Source organism: Panthera pardus, unplaced genomic scaffold, assembly GCF_024362965.1.
Source record: "Panthera pardus isolate Hobbes unplaced genomic scaffold, ASM2436296v1 HiC_scaffold_16, whole genome shotgun sequence".
In the NCBI taxonomy this organism is placed as follows: Eukaryota; Metazoa; Chordata; class Mammalia; order Carnivora; family Felidae; genus Panthera; species Panthera pardus.
The window spans coordinates 3,940,341-3,967,381 of NW_026526721.1; the positions used below are offsets into that span (position 1 = coordinate 3,940,341).

The window sequence follows — 27,041 nt, forward strand, 5'->3', positions numbered from 1 at the left end:
CACTTCCTAGCCGGAACAGTTGTCTGCCCACCTGGAGGGCCTTGAGGTGTCTCAGGTCTTCAAGGACCGGTGTGGCGAGGAGAGAGGCGAGGAGGCAAGCGGACCCTTTGAGAAAAGACGAGCACATGGCAGACGGATGCCTCGGGTCGGGGAGGAAGTTCGGCTCAGCGTCCCCGCCCCCTTCATGACAATGTTTAAAGACGAGGCTCCTCCACCGTGAGCCCCCGATGGGAGTGATACTTAACCTGGCCCAATTTCCACCCCGTCGACCAGACGGCTATGGCTCGCTCCAGTTCTGGGCCTACGCGAGGCTTGGACGCAGCGTTCGCTGGGCAGGGGCCGTCATAAAGCATGGTGTATGCAGCATCCTGATACTTGACCACTTCCCAGCCACGTTCCCTTTGGTTCTTCTTTCTCCGTCATGGGCTTTTCAAAGAACTTCCCCTGTTGCCGGCAGGTATCCGGGACCCCTCCCCTGTAGCAGATTGAACGGCAGCCTCCAGAGGTACCAGTTCCGGTCCTAATCCCGGAAGCCTGCAATTCGAGCTTCTCTGGAAAAGGGGTCTCTGCAGACGTGATTAAGTTAAAGACCCCGAGACACGGAGAGAATTCTTGATTACCCCCATGGGCCCTAGATGCCATTGCAAGTGTCCCTGTAAGAGGGAATCAAGACGGGTGACACACACGGAAGGCAACGTGACCATAGAGGGTGAAGGGACGTGGCCCCAGTCGAGGAGCACCAGTAGCCACCAGAAGCTGGAAGAGGCGAGGCAAGGGTTCTCCCCTAGACCCTCCAGAGAGAGCATACGATTTCAGCCCAGCGATACAGATTTGGGACTTCTGGCCTCCAGCACCGTGGAACAATAAATGTCTGCTGCTTTAAGCCACCAAGATTGTGGTAATTTGTTACGACAACAATAGGAAATGAATACGTCACCCTCTACCCCAACCTAATTTTTCTTTTAAGTGTATTTATTTATTTATTTAAGTAATCTCCACACCCAACGTGGGGCTTGAACCCATGACCCTGAGACCAAGACTCCTATGCTCTTCCAACCGAGCCAGCCAGGCGCCCCTCCAACCTAATTTTTTAAACTACAGTTTGGGCAGATTTGGACCTCTAGATGCATGCTCAAAATGCAACAGATGGTTAAGAGAATTGCGGCCGATTGAAACTTCCCACTTCCAAATGTGTAGAGGCTTAATGCTTTTAAAAAACATTTTTTTAATGTTTACTTATTTTTGAGAGAGAGAGACAGAGCATGAGCGGGGGAGGGGCAGAGAGAGAAGGAGACACAGAATCCGAAGCGGGCTCCAGGCCCCAAGCGGTCAGCACAGAGCCCGATGAGGGGCTGGAACCCACAAACCGTGACATCGTGACCTGAGCCGAAGTCGGATGCTTCACCGACTGAGCCACCCAGGCGCCCCCATCGTAACACAGTTTCTAAGGGAAACCTGGCCGTGGGAAGCAGACGGCCCAGGACACAGGCCCCAAACTTTGAGAATACGCGGGTTAACAGACACGGTTTTGGCATCAGAGGAGCCCACGGCCTGCCAGCAGGCCACAAACAGAATAGATAGATGTTCCAGCGGCGTGGCTGAAGCACAGAGGCAGGAGGGTGGCTCTTGAAGGACAGACAGGGATCTGCCAGCAGCTGGAGAAAGAAAAGGGAATCCCTGCCAGTACGCGAGCCAGCTGTGTGTGGCTGAGCAGTCGGCCAAGTGGAGGAACATACAGAAGCCACCCGTGTGCCACGTGGTCGGCCGTGCCCACACCGAGGCTGCACCCATCCAATCTGCGTTTAGAGACGTAAATGTGACTCACCTGGACTGGCCTGGGGAGGGAGGGCGCAAACCTGAGGACGTCGGTGCAGCGCCTACAACGATCGGCCAGGAGCACGGCAAGAGGGCAGGTGAGGACAGACCGAAGGGGCGCCCGAGAGACAGACTGGCAGGACTCTGTCATGGCTGGTAGCTGTGGCCTCTCCGGACGGTGATGTCTGAGAGGAGCCTGGTCATATACATATATATTAGTTACCTATATATTTTAGTTACAGATATATTTTACTTATATATATATTAGATATACATATACTTTAGTTATATATATATTTGTTATATATTTTTAGTTATATGCATATTTTAGTTATATATATTTTAGTTACATATATCAGTCATACACGTACTTTAGTTATACTAGTTATACATATATTTTAGTTATATATAGTTGTATATATTTTAGTTGATATATATTTTAGTTTATATTTTAGTTTAGACATATATTTTAGTTATATATATTTTAGTTATATAGTCATACATGTATTTTAGTTGTATATATTAGTTATACATATATTTTAGTTATACATATATTTTAGTTATATATTTTTAGTTATATATATTTTAGTTATATATATTTTAGTTGATATATATTTTAGTTGATATATATTTTAGTTGGTATATATTTTAGTTTATATTTTAGTTTAGACATATATTTTAGTTATATATATTTTACTCATATAGTCATACATGTATTTTAACTGTATATATTAGTTATACATATATTTTAGTTACACATATATTTTAGTTATATATATTTTAGTTGATATATATCTTAGTTGATATATATCTTAGTTGATATATATCTTAGTTGATATATATTTTAGTTGATATATATCTTAGTTGATATATATCTTAGTTGATATATATCTTAGTTGATATATATTTTAGTTGATATATATGTTTTAGTTATACATATATATCCATATTTTAGTTGTGTGTGTACACACTAAAATATATATCAGCCCAACGTGTGTGTGTGTACACACACACACACACACACACACGTTGGGCTGATATATATTTTAGTTGATATATATGTTTTAGTTATACATATATATCCATATTTTAGTTGTGTGTGTGTGTACACACACACACACACACACACACACACACACACACACGTTGGGCTCCGACTATAGGCCAGGCACTGTGCTAGGCTCTGGACAGGCAGAGGTGAAGAGGCCCGCTGGGGGCCAAGAGGGTCCCAGCAGGCAGACCCACTAGAATATACACAGGTGGTACGTAACAACCACCAGAGGTGCTGTGGGAGCACCGGAGGGAGCCCCAGACCCAGAGGGAGGCTGAGGAGGTGAGGGCGGAGGTGGTGGAATCCTGGGCGGGGGAGGGAGCGGGAAGTATTCTGAGCCAACGGGATGAAAAGCTCAAGGTTAGAGGTGCCTGGGGGTGGTGTGGAAGGGGGAGATGACGACACACACGAGATGCCCAGAGGCGAGAGACGGAGCCTGATTTGTTTAGAGGTGGGGGTGGGGGGTGGGGAGGGGGAGAGGGGATTATAGGAGGGCCAGGTCGTGCTCCGGTGGGTCACGTTATGGAGTTTGAAAGTTAGCCTCCGAGCAGCTGAGGGCCATCAAAAATTTAAGGGAGTGGCGCAATACCTTTTGTTGTTTAAAAACATCGCTTGGATTGCAAATCGAGGGTGGATTAAAAGGGAGAAATCCGGAAGCTGGGAGAGCCATCTAGAAGTGATTGGGGGTGGGAGGCCATTATGTGATCAGAGAAATGTTCAGGAGGTGGACGGATCAGATCTGGTGATAGGCTGCACCCTGGACCTGAGGAAAGAGAGGACACGGTGCCCCACTTCCCGGCTCAGGCACCTGGGTTAATTGTCCCAGGGACAGACGTGACGAGTCGACAGAGGGTGAGCGTTAACCACGGGGTCAGGTTCAGGGCCACAAACCTAGGAGGTCAACTGACAGACTGAGGTTTCTGCTGGACGTGTCCGTCAAGCCCGGGGTCAGTGAAGCAGTGAGGGCAAGAGCCTGACCACGCGGCTTAGGGTGCAGGCACCAAAACGTGTCCTCCCGAGGCAGCTAGAGTGGAAGGTAATCTGAGGGAGATCGCTTTCGGTATTTGGAATAGAACAGTAACCAAAGAACTTGGCTTCTAGCTCTGGCTCTTGCTACCTAGCACGGTGTTGGTTTTCTCACCGCCAAAAGGGGGTAGCTACGTGTGCTCGCTCACACTAATCCCAGGGGACCCTAAAACTCAAGACCCTTTGAAAGCCCTATCACTGTTGTATTCTGCCTTCTTTTAAGTCCAAAACCACTCTGCTCTGCTACCCATTCAGTTCAAAATACAGACACTTCTTAAAGGTTTGAAATAGCTGTGGGAGAAAATTTTCAGGTGCAACATTCTTTGAGACAGGGCATCCTCTTAAAACTAGTGAAAACTAAGATAACTGGCAATAAAGCTGTTACAATGGAACAAATTTTTAATTTTTATCACGCTAAGGCAAGATTATTTGTTACACATGCTCCTCAAACATTTCATAAATGATTTCAGCCAGGGTCATGTGCATCAACTCAAGCTTAAAAAATGAAATTAGGGGTGCCTGGCTGGCTTAGTCAGTTGAGCGTGTAACTCTTGCTCTCCGGGTTGTAAATTCTAGTTGGGTGTAGAGATTACTTAAAAATAAAATCTTAGGGGCGCCTGGGTGGCTCAGTCGGTTGAGCGGCCGACTTCGGCTCAGGTCACGATCTCGCGGTCCGTGAGTTCGAGCCCCGCATCGGGCTCTGTGCTGACAGCTCGGAGCCTGGAGCCTGTTTCGGATTCTGTGTCTCCCTCTCTCTGACCCTCTCCCGTTCATGCTCTGTCTCTCTCTGTCTCAAAAATAAATAAACGTTAAAAAAAATAAATAAAATCTTAAAAAAAACTAAAGATTGAAAATAAAAAATTACAGGGGTGCCTGAGTGGCTCTGTCATTAAGCATCTGACTTCGGCTCAGGTCATGATCTCACTGTTTGTGGGTTCAAGCCCCGAGTCTGGCTCTGGGCTGACAGCATGGAGCCTGGAGCCTGCTTTGGATTCTGTGTCTCCCTCTCTCTCTGCCCCTCCGCTGCTCACACTCTTGTCTCTCTCTCTCAAAAATAAATATTAAAAATTTTTTAATAAGAAGATGAAAAATTACATTAAAAGATTAACAGACATTTTAAAAGTATTAACCATGATTTTTTTTTTTTTTATTTAAAAGTATTATTTTAGGGGCGCCTGGATGGCTCAGTCGGTTGAGTGTCCGTCCGACTTCAGCTCAGGTCATGATCTCATGGTTCTGGGTTCCAGGCCGGCTCTGTGCTGACAGCTCGAGCCTGGAGCCTGCTGCAGATTTTGTCTCCAGCTCTCTCTGCCCCTCCCCCACTTGTGCTGTCTCTAAAATAAACATTTAAAAAAATAAAAGAAATAAACATAAAAATATTATTTTAATGTTTATGTTTGAGTGAGAGAGAGAGAGAGATAGGGTGCTAGCAGGGGAGGGGCAGGGAGAGAGAGACACACAGAATCCCAAGCAGGATCTAGACTCTGAGCTACCAGCACAGAACCTACCACAGGGCTCAAACTCATGAACCATGAGATCATGACCTGAGCCGAAAGTCGGAGGCTTAATAAGCCACCCAGGTGCCCTGGTATTAACCACGACTTAAATTCCAGAATTTAAGTCTGTCCTAACACTACCGCTTTAGAAGGCAACCTTCCCCCACCTTGCAATCTCCTCCCCTCTGGCTTTGGGGAATACACCAGACTGATCTTGAGCTTGTCTAACAGAACATTTCTTTAGAGTTACTGTTTAGAGTTGGGCAATTGTCGTAACAAATTTCTGGTCCAGACTGCGAGTGAAGTGAGCTTCCCAATTACAACATTCGTGCAAGAAAACGAATTGACATGGGCACTGACTTGGGAGGAACGGAGTTAGGTGCAGAGCGATCACTTAATACCGACTGGGGCTGCAGGCGGTCTGTGGCCACGCAATGACAAGCAAAAGCCACGTGAAGCTGGCGACCAGGGCAGCATCCTCCTCCGCTAGCGCAGGACCGACCGGGAGGCCCGTCCCCCGCTCACTCCCGGGCGGTCCCTGCAGCGCAGCCCGGGCGGCGGCTGGGGCACAGGTGGGCGATCAAGGTCAGCTCTGCAAACCCCGCACCCCGCGCACCTCCGCGCAGGCCGCCGAGCGCGGGCGCCGCGGAAGCCCCGACGGAGACGCCGCGCGCCCAGCGTCCCCGGCCTGAGGACCTGCCCCCGAGGGCCGTGCGGGCCGAAAGAGGCGACCGACCGCGGCGAGTCGCCTCCCGCTCCCTCCGCAGCCTCAGAGCGGCCCGCAGTGGAACGGCGCCCCGAGCCGAGGAAGCCGCGGGGCCGGCGCGGAGCAGGCACTCGAAGGGCGCGGGCGGACGCGGAACGCCAGGCGGAAGGCGCGCGCGGGGCGCGGAAGGACGCGGACGCCCCCGGCGCGCCCGTCAGGCCCGCCCTCGCCCGCCCCCGGCGCGGCGCACCTCCCTCGCCCCGCCCCCCGGGGCCAGCCGCCCAATCACAGCGCCGCGCACGTGACGAGCGCTGCCTGCGATGACCTCATCCCTGGTGTGGGATGACGTCAAATTCAAGATGGATGGAATCACAGCGGCAGCGGCGGCTGCGGCGCGCGCGAGCCGAGTGTGAGCGGAAAGGGGCCCGGCGACTGCCTCGGGGCTGGAGACCGGTGAGTAACTGTCACGCCCCTCGCCCTAGAAGAACTGCGGGGCCCCGCGGGAGGCCACAGCCTCCTCGCAAAACGCGGCCTTTCCTGACGTAACTCTGAGGTGATTTCTCTCCTCTTTTTTCTCTCCACCAGCGGGTTGCGGGTTCCGAGCGCTTCTGCGCGTGCGCCGGGTCCGGGCTCTCACCGAGCATGCCCCAGGCTCCCACGTAGCCGATTGTGCCTTCACACTGCGCATGCTCCTTGCCCGCACTTGGCCTCGCCCTCGCCACTGCGCACGCTCCGTCCCCGGCTGGTCTTCCCTCGCCCGGCCAGGTGCCCCCTGGGCCGGACGTGCCCGGCCCTGGCGCGCGCACCTGCGCGGAGCGGTTGGGACGCCTTCCGGGCCGAGGGCACGTGCTCGCGGTCCCGTGCAGGCGTGGGGACGGGCGGGGGGCGCGAGTGTGCGCGGGAGCTGGGGGCGGTGGGACCCCGCACCTGCCGTGGCCAGCGCCCCGTAGCCCCTGGGTCCCTCCCGGCGACCGCAGGCGAAACCAGCCAGTAGCCCGGGTGGACTTGGCCGGCCCCGCCCCAGCCCGCCTCCTTGGCCGGCCCTCTGCCGGACGCGTGGACCCCGGAGCGCACTCGTTTCCCTCCAGAGGACCTGTTTCTGCTCCGTTGCGGGTGGTTTCCCACTCGAGACAGGCCCCGGCCGAAATCTGCGACCGGAAGCGGTGGGGAGGAGGGGGGTGGGCTGGGACCAGCGGTTCTGGAGAACCCGGCCCGGAGACCTCCGCTGGCGGGAATCCCCGTGATCTTTTCGTGTGTTCTCGCCCGGACCGCTTAGGTCGACCAAGTTCAGTAGCGCCCTATAGGCGCCTGTAGCGTGGGGGAGCCCCTCGGCCCGAGCCCTGCACAGGGCTGCGTGGTTCTGGAGAATGCCACTTGAGCGGCACGTTTGGAGGTGGGGTGTTTTCAGAGACTGGTTCCCCCTCGGGATTGCCAGACGGGGGTCCATGAGGGCAGAGGTTAATCAGACCCCCCGCGTAGTACAGCCTCCTGGGGTCTTGTAGTGCAGGAGCTCCCCTCCGGCATCTGAGGGCCTCACTGTATTACAGCATAGTCCAGTGATTGCCATGATGATGACCCCGAGTCATCAGTAAGGGGCCTGCATTGTGCTCTGTGCACCTCGTTTAAAAAGACAAAGCGGGGGGCGCCTGGGTGGCTCGGTCGGTTGAGCGTCCGACTTCGGCTCAGGTCATGATCTCACAGTCCGTGAGTTCGAGCCCCGCGTCGGGCTCTGTGCTCACAGCTCAGAGCCTGGAGCCTGTTTCAGATTCTGTGTCTCCCTCTCTCTCTGCCCCTCTCCTGTTCATGCTCTGCCTCTCTCTGTCTCAAAAATAAATAAACGTTAAAAAAAAAAAATTAAAAAAAAAAAAGACAAAGCAGGTTGATCCGTTTTGGATTTTCCATTGGCAGCTCTTCTCCCCTCTGATGCTTGGAGTAAATAACCTCTTCCACCTCTAACGTCTAATTGTCATTACTGTTAAATTTAAGTATTCCTAAGTGTGAAAGAACAGGAAGAAAGTGGACATGGGGGCACTGGTCTGCGTGAAAGCAACGTCATGTTTCATTCATTTCATTCAACGCTCTTGAAGGTGGCACGGGCTTCATTGTGTGCGGTGAACAGTGGAAAGGATAGAACCCCAGTCCTTCAGGAACCTTCACAGTGTTTATGGCAGGGGATGTGTAACCAGGGAGTGTCTGGGTGAGCGGGGGATGACTGAAGGGACAATTCTCGTGGTCCCCAAAGCTGATTCTAGAGCTGTTTACCAGCGAGGTTTGCCAGGTCCCGGTGATGGGCTGCAGAGGAGAGAGGTTTCCGGTTTGGGAGACCTGGTGGTTGTCAGCATACCTAACCAAATAAGGAACGTGTGAGGACAAGCAGATGTGGGGTAGGGGCGAGGGTGGGGGGGCGTGAGGACTGCCCCGGGCACGTGGGTGATGGAAGTGTTCATTCAGTGAGCCCCGCGGGCCCAAGGGCAAGTCTGAGCAGAGATGCGGGTTTGGCAGCCCTCGTCCAGGGGGCCTTCAAGCCCCCCTGAGCTCATGTGAGAAGCGGGGCTGCCAACGGGCTAAGCTCTAGCAGATGCTGGAGCAGTGAAGGTGAGCGGGTGCGGGGCTTGAACCTGGAGTGTACGGATGGATTTCTCTCTTTACCCGGGAGATGCTTGCCAGGCCTGTGCTGAGCGTTAGGGATACACAGATCATTCCAAATAGTTGTGTTAACCCCAGGAGATGTGGATGGAGTATTGTGGCAGTTCAGGTAGGACTGGGCCACGGGCTACGGGCACAGCAACCGGAGCTTTGTAGAGACCGTGACATTTGAGCGAGATCTTTCTGGGAAGGCTGGCCAAGGGAACTTGGAAAGGTGTGTCAGGTGGTGAAAATTGGGTGCACAGGTTTGTAGGGTGGGTGGTAAGGAGTGTTCAGAGGGGGGTGGAAAGAAAAAGTACGGCCAGAACATGAACAAGCTTGTATGCCAGTCTGTGGAGTTTGGGTTTTATCTAGGAAGCAACGGGAAAATCTGTATAGTATTCGAAAAGGCTGTGATGGGACCGGCTTTACTTTAGGAAAACAAATACAAGGCACAGTTTCCACTCCTGCCTGTAGTTGGATTGTCAGAGTACAGAAAAATCAACAAATATTATTGTGCAAGGAGTTTTGTTGGGCATTGTGAAGGGTATCAGGATCTATTAAATAGGTTTTTAGTCCTTACATAAGCTTACCGTTCTGTTGGGGAGACAAACCAAGTAAACGTTATGTAAATGGTGCGACTGTGATACAGGAGTTGAAAGGTATTTGCTCATAAACCGAAGTGGTCAAGGAACGTATATTCCTTAGCTAAGGCTGCCAAACAAAGTACCACAGACTGGGGGGCTTAGTAGCAATTTATTTCCTCACAGTTCTGGAGCCTAGAAGTCCAAGATCAAGGTTTGGGCAGGGTTGGTTTCTCCTGAGGCCTTTCTCCTTGGTGTGTAGAGGGCCACGTTCTCTCTGCCTTCACGTGCTCCTGTCCTCCTCTCCCCTTGGAGGGATACCGGTCAGGTTGGATTAGGGTCCACCTTAAAGTCCTTGCTAAAACTTGATGAGCCCTTTAAAGACTCTGTCTCCAGGGGCACCTGGGTGGCTCAGTCGTCTAAGCATCTGAGTCTTGATTTCTGCTCAGGTCATGATCTCACAATTTCCTGAGTTCAAGCCCCGCATGGGTCTCTGTGCTGGCAGCTCAGAACCTGCTTGGGATTCCCCCGCACCTTCTCCCTCCCTCTCCCCCCTCCCTCCCTCCCCCACCTCCCCTGCTTGTGCTGTCTCTCTCAGAATAAAAAAAAAAAAAAAAAAAAGACTGTATCTCCAGATCTGCTTGCATTTGGAGGTTCTGAGGGTTAGGACTTGAGTGTGTGATGGGGCACAGAGAGGGGGACACAGTCCAGCCCATGACAAAGGCTTAATGGAGTGATTGGACTTGAGCTGAGCTTTGAAAGATGATTAATGTTCAGCTGAGTCGCATGCGGGGGAAGGTTCCACGGGGTGCCTTGGACATTTCAGATCCGGTAGTGGAGGAAGCAGGACACTCGGGTTCTGTCTCAGAGACACAGCATCTGAAACAGGAAGTTGTCACACGGGAAAAATGAGGGGAAAGAAAATGTAAAAAGTGGTTTGAAACCAGATTTACAGAGCTATAGAGTCTGTGTTTTTAAATTTCTGTGTTTTCACAGATAACCATTGTTTTTGTCATTACGTATTTTCACCCAACTTGTAGGTCTCAGCTAAAATGTCACACGAGGCATTTCTTAGACTCCCTCTCCAAACCCCGTTTCTCCACCCAGGTATGGCCCCCTGTTTACTAACATTATGGCGTAATCTGAAGTTACCTTTTTCATTTGTTTCCTTGCTCATTATCTGATTTACCCCACTAGAATCCGGAGGCCTCATCTGTTGTGTGCGCCCATATTTCAGGCCTGTCTAAACACGCCTTGCACATACTAAGAGCTCAGGAAATAAATTAGTAGTAGCATTAGCTGCGCGTGTGCCTGATGGATGCTTGAAGCTTCGTTTTAGGAAGCTCCGTGCAGCAGCAGGGTTGTGAAGGATGGACTTGGAGAGCGCGGCAGGAAGAGTGAGTAACACTTGGAAATGTATCAGTTCGGGTCCTTTAAGAAGAAGAACAGAAACCGACAGGCTAGCTTGAGTAGAACAAGGAATTTATTGTAAAGATGCAGGATTGCTCCAGAGGTTTAAGAAAAAGCTAAGGAATTGGGCCAGGAAGTACGGAAACGAAGGTAACTGGCTGGAATGGGCATAGTGGGCACTGGCACACTGCATTTTTAGGTCACTGCTGCGCTAAATCCTCTCCACTCATTCGCTGCCTTTATTGGTTTTCGCAGGCCCGTATTCCAGACAGAAGGTTTCTGATCTGCTTGGCTTTGGTTGCGTGCCTACCCGTGAGCTGGGACAGAGCAGCACAGCACACTCCCTCACTGGGGTGGGGGTGGGGGGGGGGTCTTCAAAGCCAAACCCAGGGCCGGGCCTCTTCCAGCAGGAGGCCCAAGCAGAAGCAGACAGGCTGCTCGCCGACCGAGGTGCCCCGCACGGGCCGGAGCTGTGCTGTGGGAGGGAGCACATCCTCAGCCAGAGCCAGCCCCTCCCCGAGAGACTGAAAACAGGGTGACGGGGGCCCCAAGGGAGCGGCACTCCTGCCCGGGAAGGGTCGGATTAAGTAAGGCTGGCTCTGCAATCTGAGGCTCTTTGGAGGATTTCTGACACCTGTCTGGTCACTGAGGGAGTGATAACAGCCAACCGAGAGCACTTCTGGTCTCCTTCGAGTAATAAAATCTCGTGGGGAGTCAGGCCTAAATCCAGCGGCGAAGGTTTGGGGTTGCGTGGTACGTGTGTGCTCGTGTTCCAGAGTCAAGCGTAGACGCTTTGCTCTTCTGTTTGCTTTGTGCTACGTGCATTTCTTCTCTGCCATAATGGTGGGGACTGTGGAAGCGGTCCCCAACGCTCCAAGGGACTGTGCGCCCAGAGTTCGGTTCGGGTGTGGGTGTGAACAGACATTTTCCTATAGAACTGGTACCGAGGCTCTTATGGGCTAGTCCAGCAGGGAGTTTGATTTGTAATGTATATTAGCTCTGACACCAGCCTGAGTTTTAGTCTCCAAAACGTGAAAATCAGTGGGCTCTCTCGGTCCCTTCCCCTCTCCCTTCCTGGGCCCCTCATTCACCTCCTGGTGCCCATTATACCAGTGCTTTGTTGTGCTTTGCTGTCTTCTGTCCACGTCACAAGAATGCTCTCTTCCAAAACCATCTACCTTCCCTCCATCCCCTTAACGATCTTAATTCCTTCCGCTAACATTGGTATAAAGAGGAAATTATTTGCATTGAATCAATTTCTATTAAGATACGAATCCCCGCTTCTCGTGGCATTTAGTACCTAGGGAATCTGAGGTATTGGTGTGAAATAATTTTCTGCAGTTCAGTTGCAGAGTGCTTTGTAGCCATGCTGGGGAGTTGGAACTTGGATTCCCCGCCCCACAAGGGGTTTAAAGCCCTGACGCAATCAGATGTGTGTTTCTGAAAAGTATCTGTAGTAAAAACGGGAAGAACGGAACCTTTGCCGTTCCGATAGTCGAGCGTGAGTCCCAGGTCTTCTCTGATGTCCCCACTGTGCGCCCACCCACCCTCCCACCTCCCGGCCAAGTTAAGTGCTTCCTGAAATCGGTGTTCTTGTAGCACTGTTGGCATCCGTCACCCTGTTTAATTTTGTACGTCTCTGTCCTCCCGTGGGAACGTGAGCTATTGGACAACAGGCCAGCGACTCTTTAGAACACTCGGGACCACGTACATTCAGGAAGGGAAGAGAGGAAGGAAGCAAAATGCCTGCTTGCCGTGTAGGAAGCACTACATGCAGGGGGAGCTTGCGAACATAGTGTGTCTTCTGTTGATCATAAAACTCCCACGTGGTAAGCAGGGTTAGCCCCACTTCACAGGTTAAGGAAGCTGCTACTCAGGAAGGTCAAGTGACCTTGACCGGGTTATATGCCTGATCAGTGGCAGAGCCGGGACTGGAGACCCACCTGATTTGAACGTCTTTTCCAGGAGCTGGGACTTCCATGAATCGTTAAGCATAAAGATTCTCATTTTGAAATTGCAGGAAACCGCATGAAATAGGAACAGTTCAGGCAGAGTTTGGGAAGATTTTTGTGTGCGAGGATCCAAGTGGTAAGCGAGCCAGCCCTATTTCAGAATCTGGTTTTCCTTGGGGGATTTCCACTCAGCTCTTTCCGTCCATCATAAACGGCTCTTTTCGTCCACATTTCACCCACTTTCCTTTCAAGAGCGCCAGGTTTTCACTATGACTAAAGTGATAGCAGGAACTCTTCACCGATGAGTCAGGTGGAGATAAGCCATGGGAAGGGCGTGGGGGTGGACGCGGTGGCAGTGTGCATTTACACGTAAGAGCTTTCAGATTTGTGATGCGCTGTCTTCGGTGAGTCCGAGGTCCTGGTCATTCATAATTAAAACGTACGTGAGAGGTTGGAGTCTGATGAGCGCAGATTTGTGGAGGAGGCAGTCCGTTCAGTAGCAAAGCTGGCCTTATGAGGGCTGAAGAGCCGAAAAAGCAAAGGGGTTTGGACGTTCAGTCCGCACACCCACCAGCCACAAAGGGTCTGGCTGGGTCATCTCAGGAAATTCAGCAGCTGTGATTTCCACCCCCCTTTTGCCTGCATTCCTAATGGAGCATTTTATGTTTTCAGTCACGTTGTTAAACAGGGTGTAAATGAATAAATATACCTACTGTCCTTAAAACACAAAAATCCAAATTGTTAATTGTTTGCAGCTAGACCGGGAAAGGGCCCATCGATCTTGAGTTTCAGTAATTGCAAAGGTAAAAGCAAGGTCTTCAGCCGGCCCGTGAGGGGCCCGCGCTGCACACATCTCAAGGCTTTGTCCCGGGCCGCTGGACAGGACAGAAGGGATCCGGCTCCTCTTAGGATCTTGACTGGTCTTCGTTTAGCCCTCGGGGCCCTCGTGCCTCCTTCCCCTCTGCAGCCCCATCACCCGCCTTCCCTGCGGGCAGCCTGTGCTCCAGCCACGCGCTCTGTCTGTCTCCTGTCCTTGAAATGCCCTTCACGCGTCCTGCCTGACTCCTCCCAGGTTTCTGACTCCTGCTCGTTCTGAAGAATGCCTTCCCTGCCCTCCCTCTCGGCTGCACCTGCACCACGTCCGGACCGCCGCCCCCGTCCTGCGCGGTGCTCAGCATGCTGACGCGTGGTGACGGACTGACCTGTCCTGGTCCCACACCAGTCTTTCAGACGGGACCACGCTTCTCAGGCCTCCGTCCTCCGCGTCTCGCCGGGCCCAGTACATCCTGGACACGCACCGGGCTAGGAGAAGCGGGTAATGTGATGACGGAGTCCAGCCTCTGGGACCCGACTCGCAGCTGGCCCTGCTTCTCACTGAGTCACCTTAGGTACAGTGCGTGACTTCTCAGTGCCTCCGTGTCCTCGTTTGTATAGGACAGGGGTTTGCACAGTGCCCAGCTCAGATGTTAGTGTGGGAATTAAGGGAGGAAACCAGCGACAGGAGCGCCGTAGGGGTTAAAGAGCGTGGCCCCTGGAGCCAGGTCCCCTGGTGTGAGTCCTGCTCGGCTGTTTATTGTGCGCGTGACCTGGACCAAGTTACTGCCCCTCTGGGCCTGTTTCCTCGTCTCTAAAATAACCGAGTACCCACCTCCCAGGGTTGCTGTAGGTACGCAGTTAAGGCGTAAACATGTGGACGCCGTGTGGACGCCATGTGTGGCAGAGCAGGCACGCGAATCCGAGCCACTCGTGGGTGTCCATCAGCGCTCAGGGCAGTGGGACGGGAGATGCCCAGCTGCGTCCCACACTGCGTGCCAGGACTGCGCGTGCCCGGCCACCTTCCGAGCCGGTGGTCTCGTGGGGGGCTCTAAATGCGGCTGTAGCCAAATGAATGGTTTAAGCAGTTTACGGGGACAGCGACTCTTTCTCTTAAGGCCTCACTCTGAGTGACTTATTTTTTTCCTAATTCCCGAACGTTTTCGCTCAAAGAGTATGGGAGCCCGTGGTTCAAGGGATTAGAAGTAGGGACTTGGAACAAAAACAGCGATCACGATCATTTGAGAAAAGCAAAAGAAGGACACTTTTTTGGACCGCGTCGTTTGTGGCATGCAGTGGTGGGGGACGGACGGTGTGGGGTCGCAGTTGCCGCACGGCCAGGAACATGGAAGTCTCCCGTGGTTTCATCCTCACCCAGCCTTTCGGCCTGTGCCTGTGGTTTCATCCCTGGGTGTCTCAGTTTGGATTCCCCCACGAGCAGACCCCGAGACGGGAATGCAGAGTGGATGTTTGCTCGGGAAGTGATCCCAGGAAGCACAGGAGGTCGTAGGGAACGAGGAGCGAGAAGGGGCGCCCGTAGAAGGCACACTCGGCAACAGGTGTCTGCTCACGTTTGGAAAATCAGACTGAATTCCTGAAAAAACCCGAGCCAATTTTTCTATCAAACTTCATCTCCGGTAAGGACACCCTTCCAGCTGTTCTGGTCGGATTCGTGGAGCTTTCTTTAGTTCCTCGCCTTCTCACCCTCTACAGTCAATCCATTAGACGTCCTAGTAACTAACTGCCTCGGCTCCCCTGCTACCACCCTGCTCCCCCACCGTCCTGTCTCCCCTGGGTCACTGCTGCAGGCTGCCAGCTGGTCCAGGCTGCCGTCACCTGTCCCCTGCCTCCTTGCTGCGGGCTCCCAGCTGACCTCCCAGCTTCTACCTTTCCTGTTTTCCGTGCTCTCTTCTCGACAATGTAGCCGGAGGGATCCTTTTGAAACATAACTCAAGTCATTGTCATTTTTCTGCCCAGAATCTTGGAGTGACTCTCGGTTTCACTTCTGGCAGAAAGCTCAGTTTGCCTGCGGTTCGCTCAGCCCTGCAGTCGGCGGCTCCCTGCTCCAGCCCTGCTGCCTCTTGCGCCCCGTGCCGCTCGCACTGCCCTTCCCTGGGTGATTGCCATGGCTCCTTGCCTTCTTCAGAGCTTCTCAGATGGCATTTTGTCGAGTGAGTGAATGACTGATTTGTGGAGCTCTGGCACAGTTTGCACTGTGCTGTAGGTGCTCCGTAAATGGCAGCACCGTTTTCTCCTTTATTTAAAAAAAATTTTTTTTTTTTTTACGTTTATTTATTTTTGAGACAGAGAGAGACAGAGCATGAACAGGGGAGGGGCAGAGAGAGAGGGAGACACAGAATCTGAAACAGGCTCCAGTCTCTGAGCTGTCAGCACAGAGCCTGACTCGGGGCTCGAACTCAACGGACCGTGAGATGATGACCTGAGCCGAAGTCGGACGCTCAACCGACCGAGCCACCCAGGCGCCCCACCGTTTTCTCCTGTAATCTGCACGACTGCATGGTGTGGTAGCCGCTGTTATCCTTATTTTGCAGTGGCGGAAACTGAGCCCCAGAGACTGACCAGCCCGGAGCCCTGTCTTGGCCCGGACTCGCGGGAAGGAGCACATCGCACATACTTACGTCTGTGGATGTGAGCACATGAGACTGAAACACAGGTGTCAGGAGATCGCAGCCTTACTGTGTTTGAGCCACGCGGACATTTTCTACTCTGTCCCTGTCGTTTTATCTGTTTTTAATTGCTGGTGTCAAACCACTAAATTGATTTTAAGAAACGCTTTTGAAAAATACTCGTCCGTGCTTTTAATGCTGCGTCTTGCTTTTCTGAGCTGGGTTTCTCAAAAACTATTAGCGCTAAAGACCGTGGTCATTGCATAGCTGGGTTGGTAAGTGTGGCATTACAAGTTGCTTTCTTTTTCTGCTGACCTTTGTGAAAGGTGACAAGGGTCTGTGTAAACAAATGCATGATGTTAAGACATGACAGTAGGATTAGGGAAGAGATTAAAATGGCCAACAGAAAAGAGGAAGGGAGATGTCTCTATCAAGCAGTCACAGATAGAGGACTTAAAATTTGCCGTTGATACAGAATGTTGGAAGGCAGGAATGAACGGGAACTCCGTACACTCTGACCAAAGCATGTGTCTGGGGACAAGCTGCTTACCCGGCACCGTCTCTGGAAGCAGGCACGTCTCTGAGCCCATTATATTGAGCCAGCACCATCAGGGGGTTAGAACAGTGGTAAAGCAGTTTGTATGCCGTGTTCACTGAGTCTAGGTTGGGGGCCCAGCGAACTCTTTGTGGGCTCTTCTGAGGAGCCCCCATGCTGGTGGACCGGCAGAGGCTGATCCTTTGAAACCAGAGGAGAACTTGCCAGTGTGCTGCGTGCCAGGTTTCGTACACTTACAACCTGCCCCCTGCAGAATGATGAAACGGTCACAAACAATCCACGTTACTCTGAATCCATTAAAAAATAGACGCATTAACTATTTTTTTTAATTTTTTGAATGTTCATTTACTTTCGAGAGAGAGGGAGACAGAGCACGAGCGAGGGAGGGCCAGAGAGAGAGGGAGACACAGAACCCAAAGCAGGCTCCAGGCTCCGAGCTGTCAGCACAGAGCCCGACGTAGAGTTCAAACTCACGAACCGTGAGATCGTGACCTGAGCCAAAGTGGGACGCTTAGCCTACTGAGCCACCCAGGTGCCCCAAATCATACTAGTTTATTTATTTATCTTTATGAATATAATTTGTTGTCAGATTGGCTTACATACAACACCCAGTGCTCATCCCCGCAAGTGCCCTCCTCAATGTCCATCGCCCATTTTCCCCTCTCCCAGCCCCCATCAACCCTCAGTTTGTTCTCTGTATTTAAGAGTCTCATAGTTTCCCTCCCTCCCTCTCTGTTTGTAACTATTTTTTTCCCCTTCCCTTCCCCCGTGCTCTTCTGTGAAGTTTCTCAAGGTCCACATGTGAGTGAAAACATAGGATATCCTTCTCCGACTGACTTATTTCACTCAGCATAATTCCTTCCAGTTCCGTCCACATTCTTGCAAACGTCAGGATTTCATTCTTCCTCGTTGCCAAGTAGTATTCCATTGTACGCATAAACCACATTTTCTTTATCCATTCGGCAGATGATGGACATTTGGGCTCTTTCCATGATTTGGCTATTGTTGAAAGTGCTGCGGTAAACATTGGGGTACATGTGCCCCTGTGCCTCAGCACTCCTGTATCCCTTGGGTCAATTCCTAGCAGTGCAACTGCTGGGTCATAGGGTAGTTCTATTTTTAATTTTGGGGGGAACCTCCGCACCGTTTCCAGAGCGGCTGCACCAGCTGTGCAGGAGGGTTCCCGTTTCTCCACATCCTCGCCAGCATCTGTAAATCATAACTGTTTTACAGAAGACACTGCCGTCAAACCACAGAGGTGTTACAGTGACAGAAGCCCAAGTGAAGGGTCAGCTTTGATTGCGTTGTCTGTGTATGAAATGGTTTTCCCTTCATCGAGAGCATGGGTGGTGCAAATATGGGCCCTTTTCTTTGACACCGAATTAAATGGTTACCGTGTATGAGATGCTAGCTCACGTAACCTTCGCAACAGCCCTAAAGAAGGGCACGGTCCCCCATGTTTCACGTGAAGGACCTGGTGCTCAGAGGGGCTAGCCGACCGCCAGGAAGGAGGTGGCCTCTCACCCCGTGTCTCTGCCCGAACACGCGCCCAGCCGCTGGGCCTTTTCTCGTCTCACCTTTAGGTTGTTAGAGAGTTGCAGAGAGATCTGAATCCAGACCTTTTAACTTATAATTAGTAATAATGAAGTTTAGATCAGGCCAGAGTTTCCTCTGTGCTGCTGTCGAAAATGTGATTTGATAAGAAAATTGTATTCGGGAGCCGGTAGGGTGTTTGACATAAGACAGAACCCAAGCTTTTCTGTTGTTTAACATTTCTAACCATTGTTAAGCACTGATACGGTAGTGATCAGTAAGTGACTTTTTTACCTCTTTACAGATTCTTGTCTTTTAAACTTTTTTTAGAGTGCGTGAGCGTGCATACGCGTGAGGGAGGGGCGGGTGGAGAAAGGGGGGGAATCTTACGCAGGCTCCACACTCGGCAAGGAGCCAGACGTGGGGCCCGATCCCATGACCCTGGGATCGTGACCTGAGCTGAAAGCAAGAGTCGGATGCTTAACCGGCTGAGCCCCCCAGACGCCCCAGATTCTTGCCCATTTTTAAAAAAATTTTTTTAATGTTTGTTTATTTTTGAGAGAGAGGCAGAATGCAAGTGGGTTCGGTGCAGAGAGAGAGGGAGACACAGAGGCGGGGGGAGAGGTGCAGAGAGAGGGAGCCGTCAGCACAGAGCCTGACGCGGGACTCAAACCCACAAACCATGAGATCTTCGGCCTGAGCCGAAGTCAGACGCTCAACCGACTGAGCCCCCCAGGCGCCCCGATTCTTGCCCATTTTTAAAGGTCTGGTAAGGCCACCCCTTTGCGACCCAGTTGTAGCAGTTCACGTCATGTATAAGTATGCCCGAAAGCAAGACTGACTTTGTTTCCCGAATCACGGGCTCGGGAGTCCTGATAACTTCATACTTACTCTCTGAGGTTAAAGGGATAGAACGAAGCATCGGATGAAGAACCCTAGGTAACAAAGTTTTAATTTCAAGTGGTGCCTTTCTGCGTAGCTGCCGAGTTCCAGCAGCCTTCCGACGGTGGTACGGTCTTCGGTCCTAAAAGCGCTCCGCTTCAGCCATCGCTGGTCTCCGGGAGCCACGAGGCCGGTTCGCTTCTGTTTCCCGTGGCATTTAATTAAGGGAGAGCTTTGGTCTGCCTGCGGTCTGCGCAGTGTCGGCCCCTAGGAAAAGACAGCTAGCGTTCCCTGCCCTCGAGGAGCTTTCCGTCTCAGGGCGAGCTTTTCGGCACGTTTTTCATGATGATTCTGCGCTTTGTCTTTCAGATAAGCCCACGCGATGGAGGGGTTGCTGCATTACATCAACCCGGCCCACGCCATCTCCCTCCTCAGTGCGCTCAACGAGGAGCGCCTCAAAGGGCAGCTGTGTGACGTGCTGCTGATCGTCGGGGACCAGAAGTTTCGAGCTCATAAAAATGTCTTGGCTGCCAGCAGCGAATATTTTCAGAGTCTGTTCACGAATAAGGAGAACGAGGCCCAAACCGTATTTCAACTTGATTTTTGTGAACCCGATGCTTTTGATAATGTTTTGAACTACATTTATTCTTCGTCCTTATTTGTCGAGAAAAGCAGTCTCGCCGCCGTCCAAGAGCTGGGCTACAGCCTCGGGATTTCCTTTCTGACGAACATCGTCTCGAAAACACCTCAGGCACCCTTTCCAACGTGTCCCAACAGGAAGAAGATATTCGTAGAAGAGGACGAAAGCAGTTCTCAGAAGAGAAGTGTCATCGTGTGTCAAAGCCGAAACGAAGCACAAGGCAAGACTGTCGGTCAGAATCAGCCCGACCTGAGCCACACCTCGCGGCCCTCCCCCGGCCTCGCGGTCAAGACCGGCACCGGGAAGCCCCACGTCCCAAAGCCAGCGGAAGCGCCTCACGCGTCGCCAGTAGCCGAAAAGACTTGGCCCAGAGATGGCCCTGCGGGCTGCGCGAAGTCCCTCGAGCGTCCCGGCTCTGTGGACGACCCTCACAGAAGCAGCTTAGCGAAGAGCAACGCGGTGCCGCCTGGCAGGCCGCTGCAGGACAGAGAGGGGACGGACGAGAAACCGTGTCTGAGCGGCCAGCTGCCCAAAGGAAAAGCCATAGAGCTGGCCTTGAAGAGACCACGGCCGCCCGTCCTGTCTCTTCGAAGCGCGTCCGAGACCCCCTACGTGTTGAAGGAAACCGGCAAAGGAGGCGGCCCGGGCGAAGACAGGAACCTGCTGTACTATTCCAAGCTGGGGTTGGTGGTCCCGTCCGGCGGCTCTGGTTCCGGAAAGCAAGGCATCGACAGAAGCGGCCCGCTGGTGAAGAGTCTGCTCAGGCGCTCGCTGTCCATGGACAGCCAGGTTCCCGTCTACTCGCCCGCCATAGACCTGAAGCCTTCCCAGGGGCCCTCGGCAGCGTCCGGGGAGGTGCCCGCCAACGTGTTCTGTGCTCTGTCTCAAAAGCCGTCTGTGAAAGAGTGCGGCGACGCGCCAGCCCTCGACGAGCGGACTCCGGCGCCCCAGCCGCACCGCCTCAGGTCCTTCAGCGCCTCTCAGTCCACGGACAGGGAGGGCGAGCCTGCCGTGGCCGAGGTGCGCGTCAAGACGGAGCCCCGCAGCCCGCTGTCGGACCCCTCCGACATCATCCGAGTCACCGTGGGAGACCCGGCGGCCGCGTCGTCCGTCACGAGAGACCTCTCCCTGAAGACCGAAGACGACCAAAGAGACATGAGCAGACTCCCGGCCAAAAGGAGGTTCCAGGCGGACCGAAGACTGCCGTTTAAGAAGGTAAAGGAGGGCGAGCACGGGTCTCCGGTGTCCGAACAGAACTTGGAGGAGGGCTCGAGCCCTCCTCTCCCCGATGCCGACTTTCCAGACTCTGACTTGAATAAAGAGGAATTTGGTGAGTTGGAGGGAACGAGACCAAACAAAAAGTTTAAATGCAAACATTGCCTTAAGATCTTTAGATCCACAGCAGGCCTTCACCGGCACATTAACATGTACCACAACCCAGAGAAGCCCTATGCTTGCGACATCTGCCACAAGCGCTTTCACACGAACTTCAAAGTGTGGACGCACTGCCAGACCCAGCACGGCGTGGTGAGGAACCCGTCGCCGGCCTCTAGCTCACACGCCGTGCTGGACGAGAAGTTCCAGAGAAAGCTCATTGACATAGTGAGAGAGCGAGAGATTAAGAAGGCCCTGATCTTTAAGCTGAGGCGCAGCAAGCCCGCTTTTCAGGCGCAGACTAGCTCCCAGGCCCAAGCCATCAAGAGGAACTTGCGGTCCCGAGCCAAAGGAGCGTACGTGTGCACTTACTGCGGAAAGGCCTATCGCTTTCTCTCGCAGTTCAAGCAGCACGTAAAGATGCACCCGGGAGAAAAGCCCGTTGGCGTCACTAGAGCTGCTAAGCCCAGGGAGCATGTTTCTCTGGAGAGCCCGGTAGAGAACAAGGAGGTTTACCAGTGCCGCCTCTGTAATGCTAAGCTCTCTTCTCTTCTAGAGCAAGGAAGCCACGAGCGGCTGTGCCGAAACGCAACCGTTTGCCCCTACTGCAGCCTTAGGTTTTTCTCGCCCGAGCTCAAGCGGGAGCACGAGGGCAAGTGCGAGTACAAGAAGCTGACGTGCCTCGAGTGCATGCGTACCTTCAAGTCCTCCTTCAGCATCTGGCGGCACCAGGTCGAGGTCCACAACCAGAACACGATGGCGCCGGCCGAGCACTTCTCCCTGCCCGGCCTGGACCACAACGGCGACGCGACCGCCGCCTCCAGGCCCCAGGCCCAGGCCGAGCCTCCGAAAGCCAACCACGCGGCGGCCGCCAAGGACGACGCCGCGTTCAGCGACTGTTCCGAGCAGGTGAACTTCGACTCCGAGGATTCCTCCTGCCTCCCCGAGGACCTCAGCCTTTCGAAGCAGCTGAAAATCCACGTCAAGGAGGAGCCCGCCGAGGAGGCCGAGGAGGAGGCGCCCGAGGCCCGCGCGGCCGCCAAGGACGCGGGCCCCAGCAAGGACAGCAGCCTGTGGCCGTGCGAGAAGTGCGGCAAGACGTTCACGGCGCACAAGCAGCTGGAGCGGCACCAGGAGCTGCTGTGCTCCGTGAAGCCCTTCATCTGCCACGTTTGCAACAAAGCCTTCCGCACCAACTTCCGCCTCTGGAGCCACTTCCAGTCCCACATGTCCCAGGCCGCCGAGGAGCCGGCGCACAAGGACCCGGAAGCCTGCCCCGTCCCCACAAACTCGCCGTCCCCGCCCCCGCTGCCCCCGCCCCCGCCGCTGCCCAAGATCCAGCCCCTGGAGCCCGACAGCCCGACGGGCGTGGCCGAGACCCCCGCGCCGGCCGCCGCCGAGAAGCTCTTTGTGCCCCAGGAATCCGACACGCTGTTCTACCACGCCCCGCCCCTCTCGGCAATCACATTTAAAAGACAGTTCATGTGTAAACTGTGCCACAGGACATTCAAGACCGCCTTCAGTCTTTGGAGTCACGAACAAAGCCACAACTGAAGGGCCGGCCCCTTCGGCCCCTTAACGGAAGGGGAGGCGGTCCCCAGGTTTCAACCCAAACTGTGAGCCGCGCATGAGAAACAAAATATTTTTTCAAGAGAAGGAATAATAAAGGTTGGAAAGTGTTACGCTTGAATGGAAGCTCGAGGGAAATCGATATCAATTAGCAAAGTCCTTACTCAGCTTAGAAAAACTAAACTACGTCGTGCTCTGGACCTTACGGTCACACGACGACTGGACTTCATCAATGTTGAAATTCTGATCGATCCCGGTTGTTTGCATGGTTCCTCATTCCACGGTGTCAGTATACTCTTTTACTGGAGGTTGTTTTGGTTTTTTACTGATTTGCAGCCCGTGAAATACTACTTAAGTATTTCTTTCGATTATAGCAGACACCTAAGTTCTAGTTAAGCCTCAGCCACGTCCTGGAGTCCGCAGTGTATCAGGAGGAAGGGGAGAGTAGTCTGCGGTGTTGACTTAGATCTTAGGATACTTTAGCAATAAAACAATGATAAGCCTCAACTGTAATAAGTTATCCTGACACTTGATAACAATAAATATTTGGTATTTTGTGGTCACGTAGACATTCTTTTGTACGAAAGTTGTGAGGAATTTAAATCAGCAATAGTAATACTTAGATTTTTATAAAGTAACAAAACTTGCTCTTGGGTCACTTAGTATAATTAAGGACGGGAGACTTGGGAAATGAAAACAGGATTTCTAGAAGGCCTCTGAGTTTACAGAAACTTCAGTGGCGCTAGGCGTTGTGGTCAGAGCTGGCGCTCCGGGCTGCGTGTGCACATCCCGGCTTTCCGTTCTGACCACGCGGGGCACACGAAGCGTCCGGCGTCCTCTGACTTATCGCTGCCACAGAGGGAAAATCCGAGCGCGTTTGGGACAGGAAGCAGAGGTGGCACGAGGCGCTCACTGATGTTGAGTTTAACCACGTTGGTGTAACAGATCGGGTCGGGACGCACGTTTACGCCCGTGGATCCCAGGCCCCGGGGTCCGTGCGGTGCGGCGGCCCTGAGCCCGGAGTTGGCATCGACTTCCGGAGCTGGGGAGCCGGGGAAACCCCACACCGCGGCCTCCATGCGCCCTCGACGGCGGTATTTACAGCGTTCGGTTTCCTGCCTCTGTCTCCTGAGGATTTCTGTTAGAATTTGTTGGAGTTTATTGTGGTCAGACGTCCTCAGTGCAGTCATTCTGCTCTGAGTCACTGCTTTTGGTGTCTCAGGGATCTGTGTGAAAGCGCGATCAAGGGTCCAAAATGAGTTTCGGCTACCTAATAAGGCCCACGGGGTTTGGGCTGCCTTTTTTTTTTTTTTTTTTTTTTTCTTCTTTTTCCTATTTTGTATGAGTTGCAATTAAAAGGCTTTTGGGAGGGGCCACCCGAGTTCAGTGGGTGTTTCCAAAGGGAAAACTGTCTCACTCGCAGGTACTTAAGTACGAACAAGTGGAAATACTATTGAAACTACAAAAGAGCTCCTTGTCAGGTAGTGCTACGGATGAAGTCTCCCAAGTTTATTCATTTTGTTTGCAAGCTGTTCTTTCAAATAAAAAAGAGACTGTGGCTGAGAAACAATTTGCTGAGTGTTTCCCCGTATCCCGCTGCCACGGAGAAGGTTTCTGGCCTCGGTCTCGTCACCCACGTTCCGGACCAGCGGGAGGGAAGACACGCCTAACTTTTTATCCATACACAAGCATTTTTATACAACAGTAGTGGACTTTGTAGATGAGAGGAATTGCGTATGACATTTTGCCTTTTTGTTTCCTTTTCCATTGGAAAACTGTCCTAAGTCCCAAAGTATTTTTGAGTGGTCGCTTCCTATTTTTGTTCTTAGTTAAATTTGATGGAGAAAGGAAAATAAAATGAAGTCACAGCTACCGACGATTGCCATCTTTATATTTTCTGGAAGAAATCTATGCGTTTGAAAGATAAAACTAAAGCATAGGCTTTTACGCGAACCATCAGGATGGATTGTTGTTCACTGAATGAGTCCCCCTTGTAATGTGCCGTTTCTCATTCGGAGCACCTTGGTAGCTGTCACTTCCTCAAAGGACAGTTTCCCTCAGAGTAGTCCCTGCTTCTGGCTGTTAAGAGTACGTGTGACAGTTCCACGGCACACATCATCTTGGCATTGTAAATTCAGTATCCCAGGACTTGAACCTCTATGCTACATTTTTGAAGATTTTTTGATAATGTTAATCAGTAAAAAATATTTTTGATCTAAATACACGCTCCGCGTATCTGTTAGACTTTGAAAATTGCCAGTGTTTTGTCTTGTTAGTTCCCATTTTTGTCTAGGCAAGGAGCGTAAGATTTCAAATAAAATTTTGAACCAAAAACATTTCTAATGCCGTTCTGGTTTTTCTATTACTTTTTATACTGTACCTTCAAAGCGTCAGGCAGAAAGAGTTTATTTTGGTGGTCAGAGAGTAAACTACGCTTCCTCTCACGTGACTATTTTCAATGTTAGGAAGCAGAGTAATGACAGACACGTGAATTGCTCCATTTAAGAATGTCGATCTCAGACAGCAGGCAGATACTTGGTGTGAGACCAGTGGGTCTTTCCTTGTTACATCTCCAGCTCATAAAAGTGTTGAAAATGTTTTTTCTGATTAGAATTAATTTTTGAAAATGTAGAAAGCTCATTATTCCTTGTAAGTATTCAGGATGCCTTTTTTTATGCAGTTGTGGAAAGAATGTAAGATGTTTTAATATATTCTTTGTTAATCTGAGAACTTGCTGTGTTGAACCATTTTCTTCATGTGGGAGAGGGCGGGAGGGGCCGCCTGAAACACCTCTTTATCAAAGCAAGCAGTGGAGGTTACAAATGGTGTGTGTTTTTTGTAGTTAATATTTCAACCTAGTAGAATATTCACCTTTAAAACCAGTTATGGCTAGTGTGCGTTCGTTATTTTTATCAAAATACACAACTAAGGGTTCAACCGTGAGGTCATTTTGCGTTTGTGGGGACATGTGTGTGGTTCTTGGTTTTCTGTTTTGGAGTGGATCGTTCACAGCCTTTTTAAAAATAGACTCCAAGGGCGCCTGGGTGGCTCAGTCTGATTTCAGCTGAGGTCACGATCTCATAGTTACTTATGTGAGTTCGAGCCCCGCATGGGGCTCTGTGCCGACAGCTCAGAGCCGGGAGCCTGCTTCGGATTGTGTCTCCCTCTCTCTCTGCCCCTCCCCCGCTCACACTCTGTCTCTCAAAAATGAGTAAGTGTTTAAAAACAAACAAATAATATACTCCAGCTCTTACTAACCACTGGCGATTGTACCTACACACAGCAGCCATTGGTGTTGATGAGGGTAGAAGCTGGGGGACCAGAATAAGATGCCCTTTCCTGGAGGCAGGGGGTATCTTCCTCTACGGGCCAGCGGTCCTTGCGGGTGAGGGACAGACAAGAACTCACTGGTCTAAAGTTGGCCTTCGTTCCCTCTGTGCGCGTGTGTGTGTGCGTACATGACCAGAATCCAGAACCTTAGGAAGTAAAGGTATTTGAATTTTCTTACTACAAAAATAGAGTTCATGTATAACAGGTTTCTTTATAAATTGCACTAACTCATATTGGAACCCTACAAGTCCGTTTTGTCAATTTCTGAATTCTCATTGATGTTTTTTTGTAATAAGTGTGAAAAGCATTATTATTTAAATAATGCTAATACAGTTAGTAAGTTCTTTAACACTGGCTTTATTATTTTTTTTTTTAAGTTTAAAACATAGGGTTTTCTTTTGTGGCTTTAGCACTTTAAGAAGTTTTATGTCTCCATAATTTGTCACGGGCTTGCTAGGTGCTTCTCTGCGTGTGCTCTAGCGAGCACTTCTTCCGCGCGCCTGGGGGACCCTGAGCAGCCGTGCTTACCTGCTGGAGGAGGAAACATGGGTGAATGTCAGGTTTCTTAAATTCCTTTCAGAGACCATCATTTGGGAACCAAAGTATTTGACTGTAAATCTTGAAAATAACTGAGTACTCCCTCATCATTTATTAGTGCTGTTCTCAAATTGTCCACAAAGCTTCTCCTCGGTTAATGTTAATTTTCGAAAGGTGATAATTTCTTATTGACATTAATCCAGAACTTCAAAATTTTCCATTGAATAAATGCTTATTATTAAGCAAATGTGGTTATAAACAAATTGCGTGTATTTTGTTGTCAGATGCCTTAGCAGACTAAATCATTGTTCAATTTTATTTAGGAATGAGCTTTTCGGAACTCAAAATTCATGGTAAAATAGGATTTCTATCTGATGTTAATCCATTGCTTTTTCTGTATCCAATTCCATCGTCTGTTTCCTTTGCTTAAATCTTGACTAAGAATGATTGGAGTCAATAAATTTGTACTGTATTTTGTTTGGAGTCGTGGTCTCTCTGGTGTATTTTGGGCGTTG

At 51.4% G+C, this 27,041-nt stretch overlaps 1 protein-coding gene across 7 annotated transcripts; it reads left to right on the top strand.

The window, feature by feature from the left end:
* The first annotated feature begins 1,833 nt into the window (after window positions 1-1,833).
* Window positions 1,834-27,009, top strand: ZBTB21 (zinc finger and BTB domain containing 21). Of its 7 annotated transcripts, none has more exons than XM_053903049.1 (3): window positions 6,334-6,547; window positions 19,446-21,046; window positions 21,647-27,009. In XM_053903049.1, exons 2-3 carry the CDS (start codon window positions 19,459-19,461, stop codon window positions 22,642-22,644), a joined length of 2,586 nt encoding a protein of 861 aa, XP_053759024.1. In that variant the 5' UTR covers window positions 6,334-6,547; window positions 19,446-19,458; the 3' UTR covers window positions 22,645-27,009. The 7 variants fall into 7 exon arrangements, with proteins under 7 accessions (XP_053759023.1, XP_053759024.1, XP_053759019.1 ...); XM_053903044.1 differs by adding an exon at window positions 12,734-12,801 and having other exon boundaries at window positions 6,335-6,547; window positions 19,446-27,009; XM_053903048.1 differs by lacking the exon at window positions 6,334-6,547 and adding an exon at window positions 1,834-1,913 and having other exon boundaries at window positions 19,446-27,009.
* The last annotated feature ends 32 nt before the right edge of the window (window positions 27,010-27,041 follow it).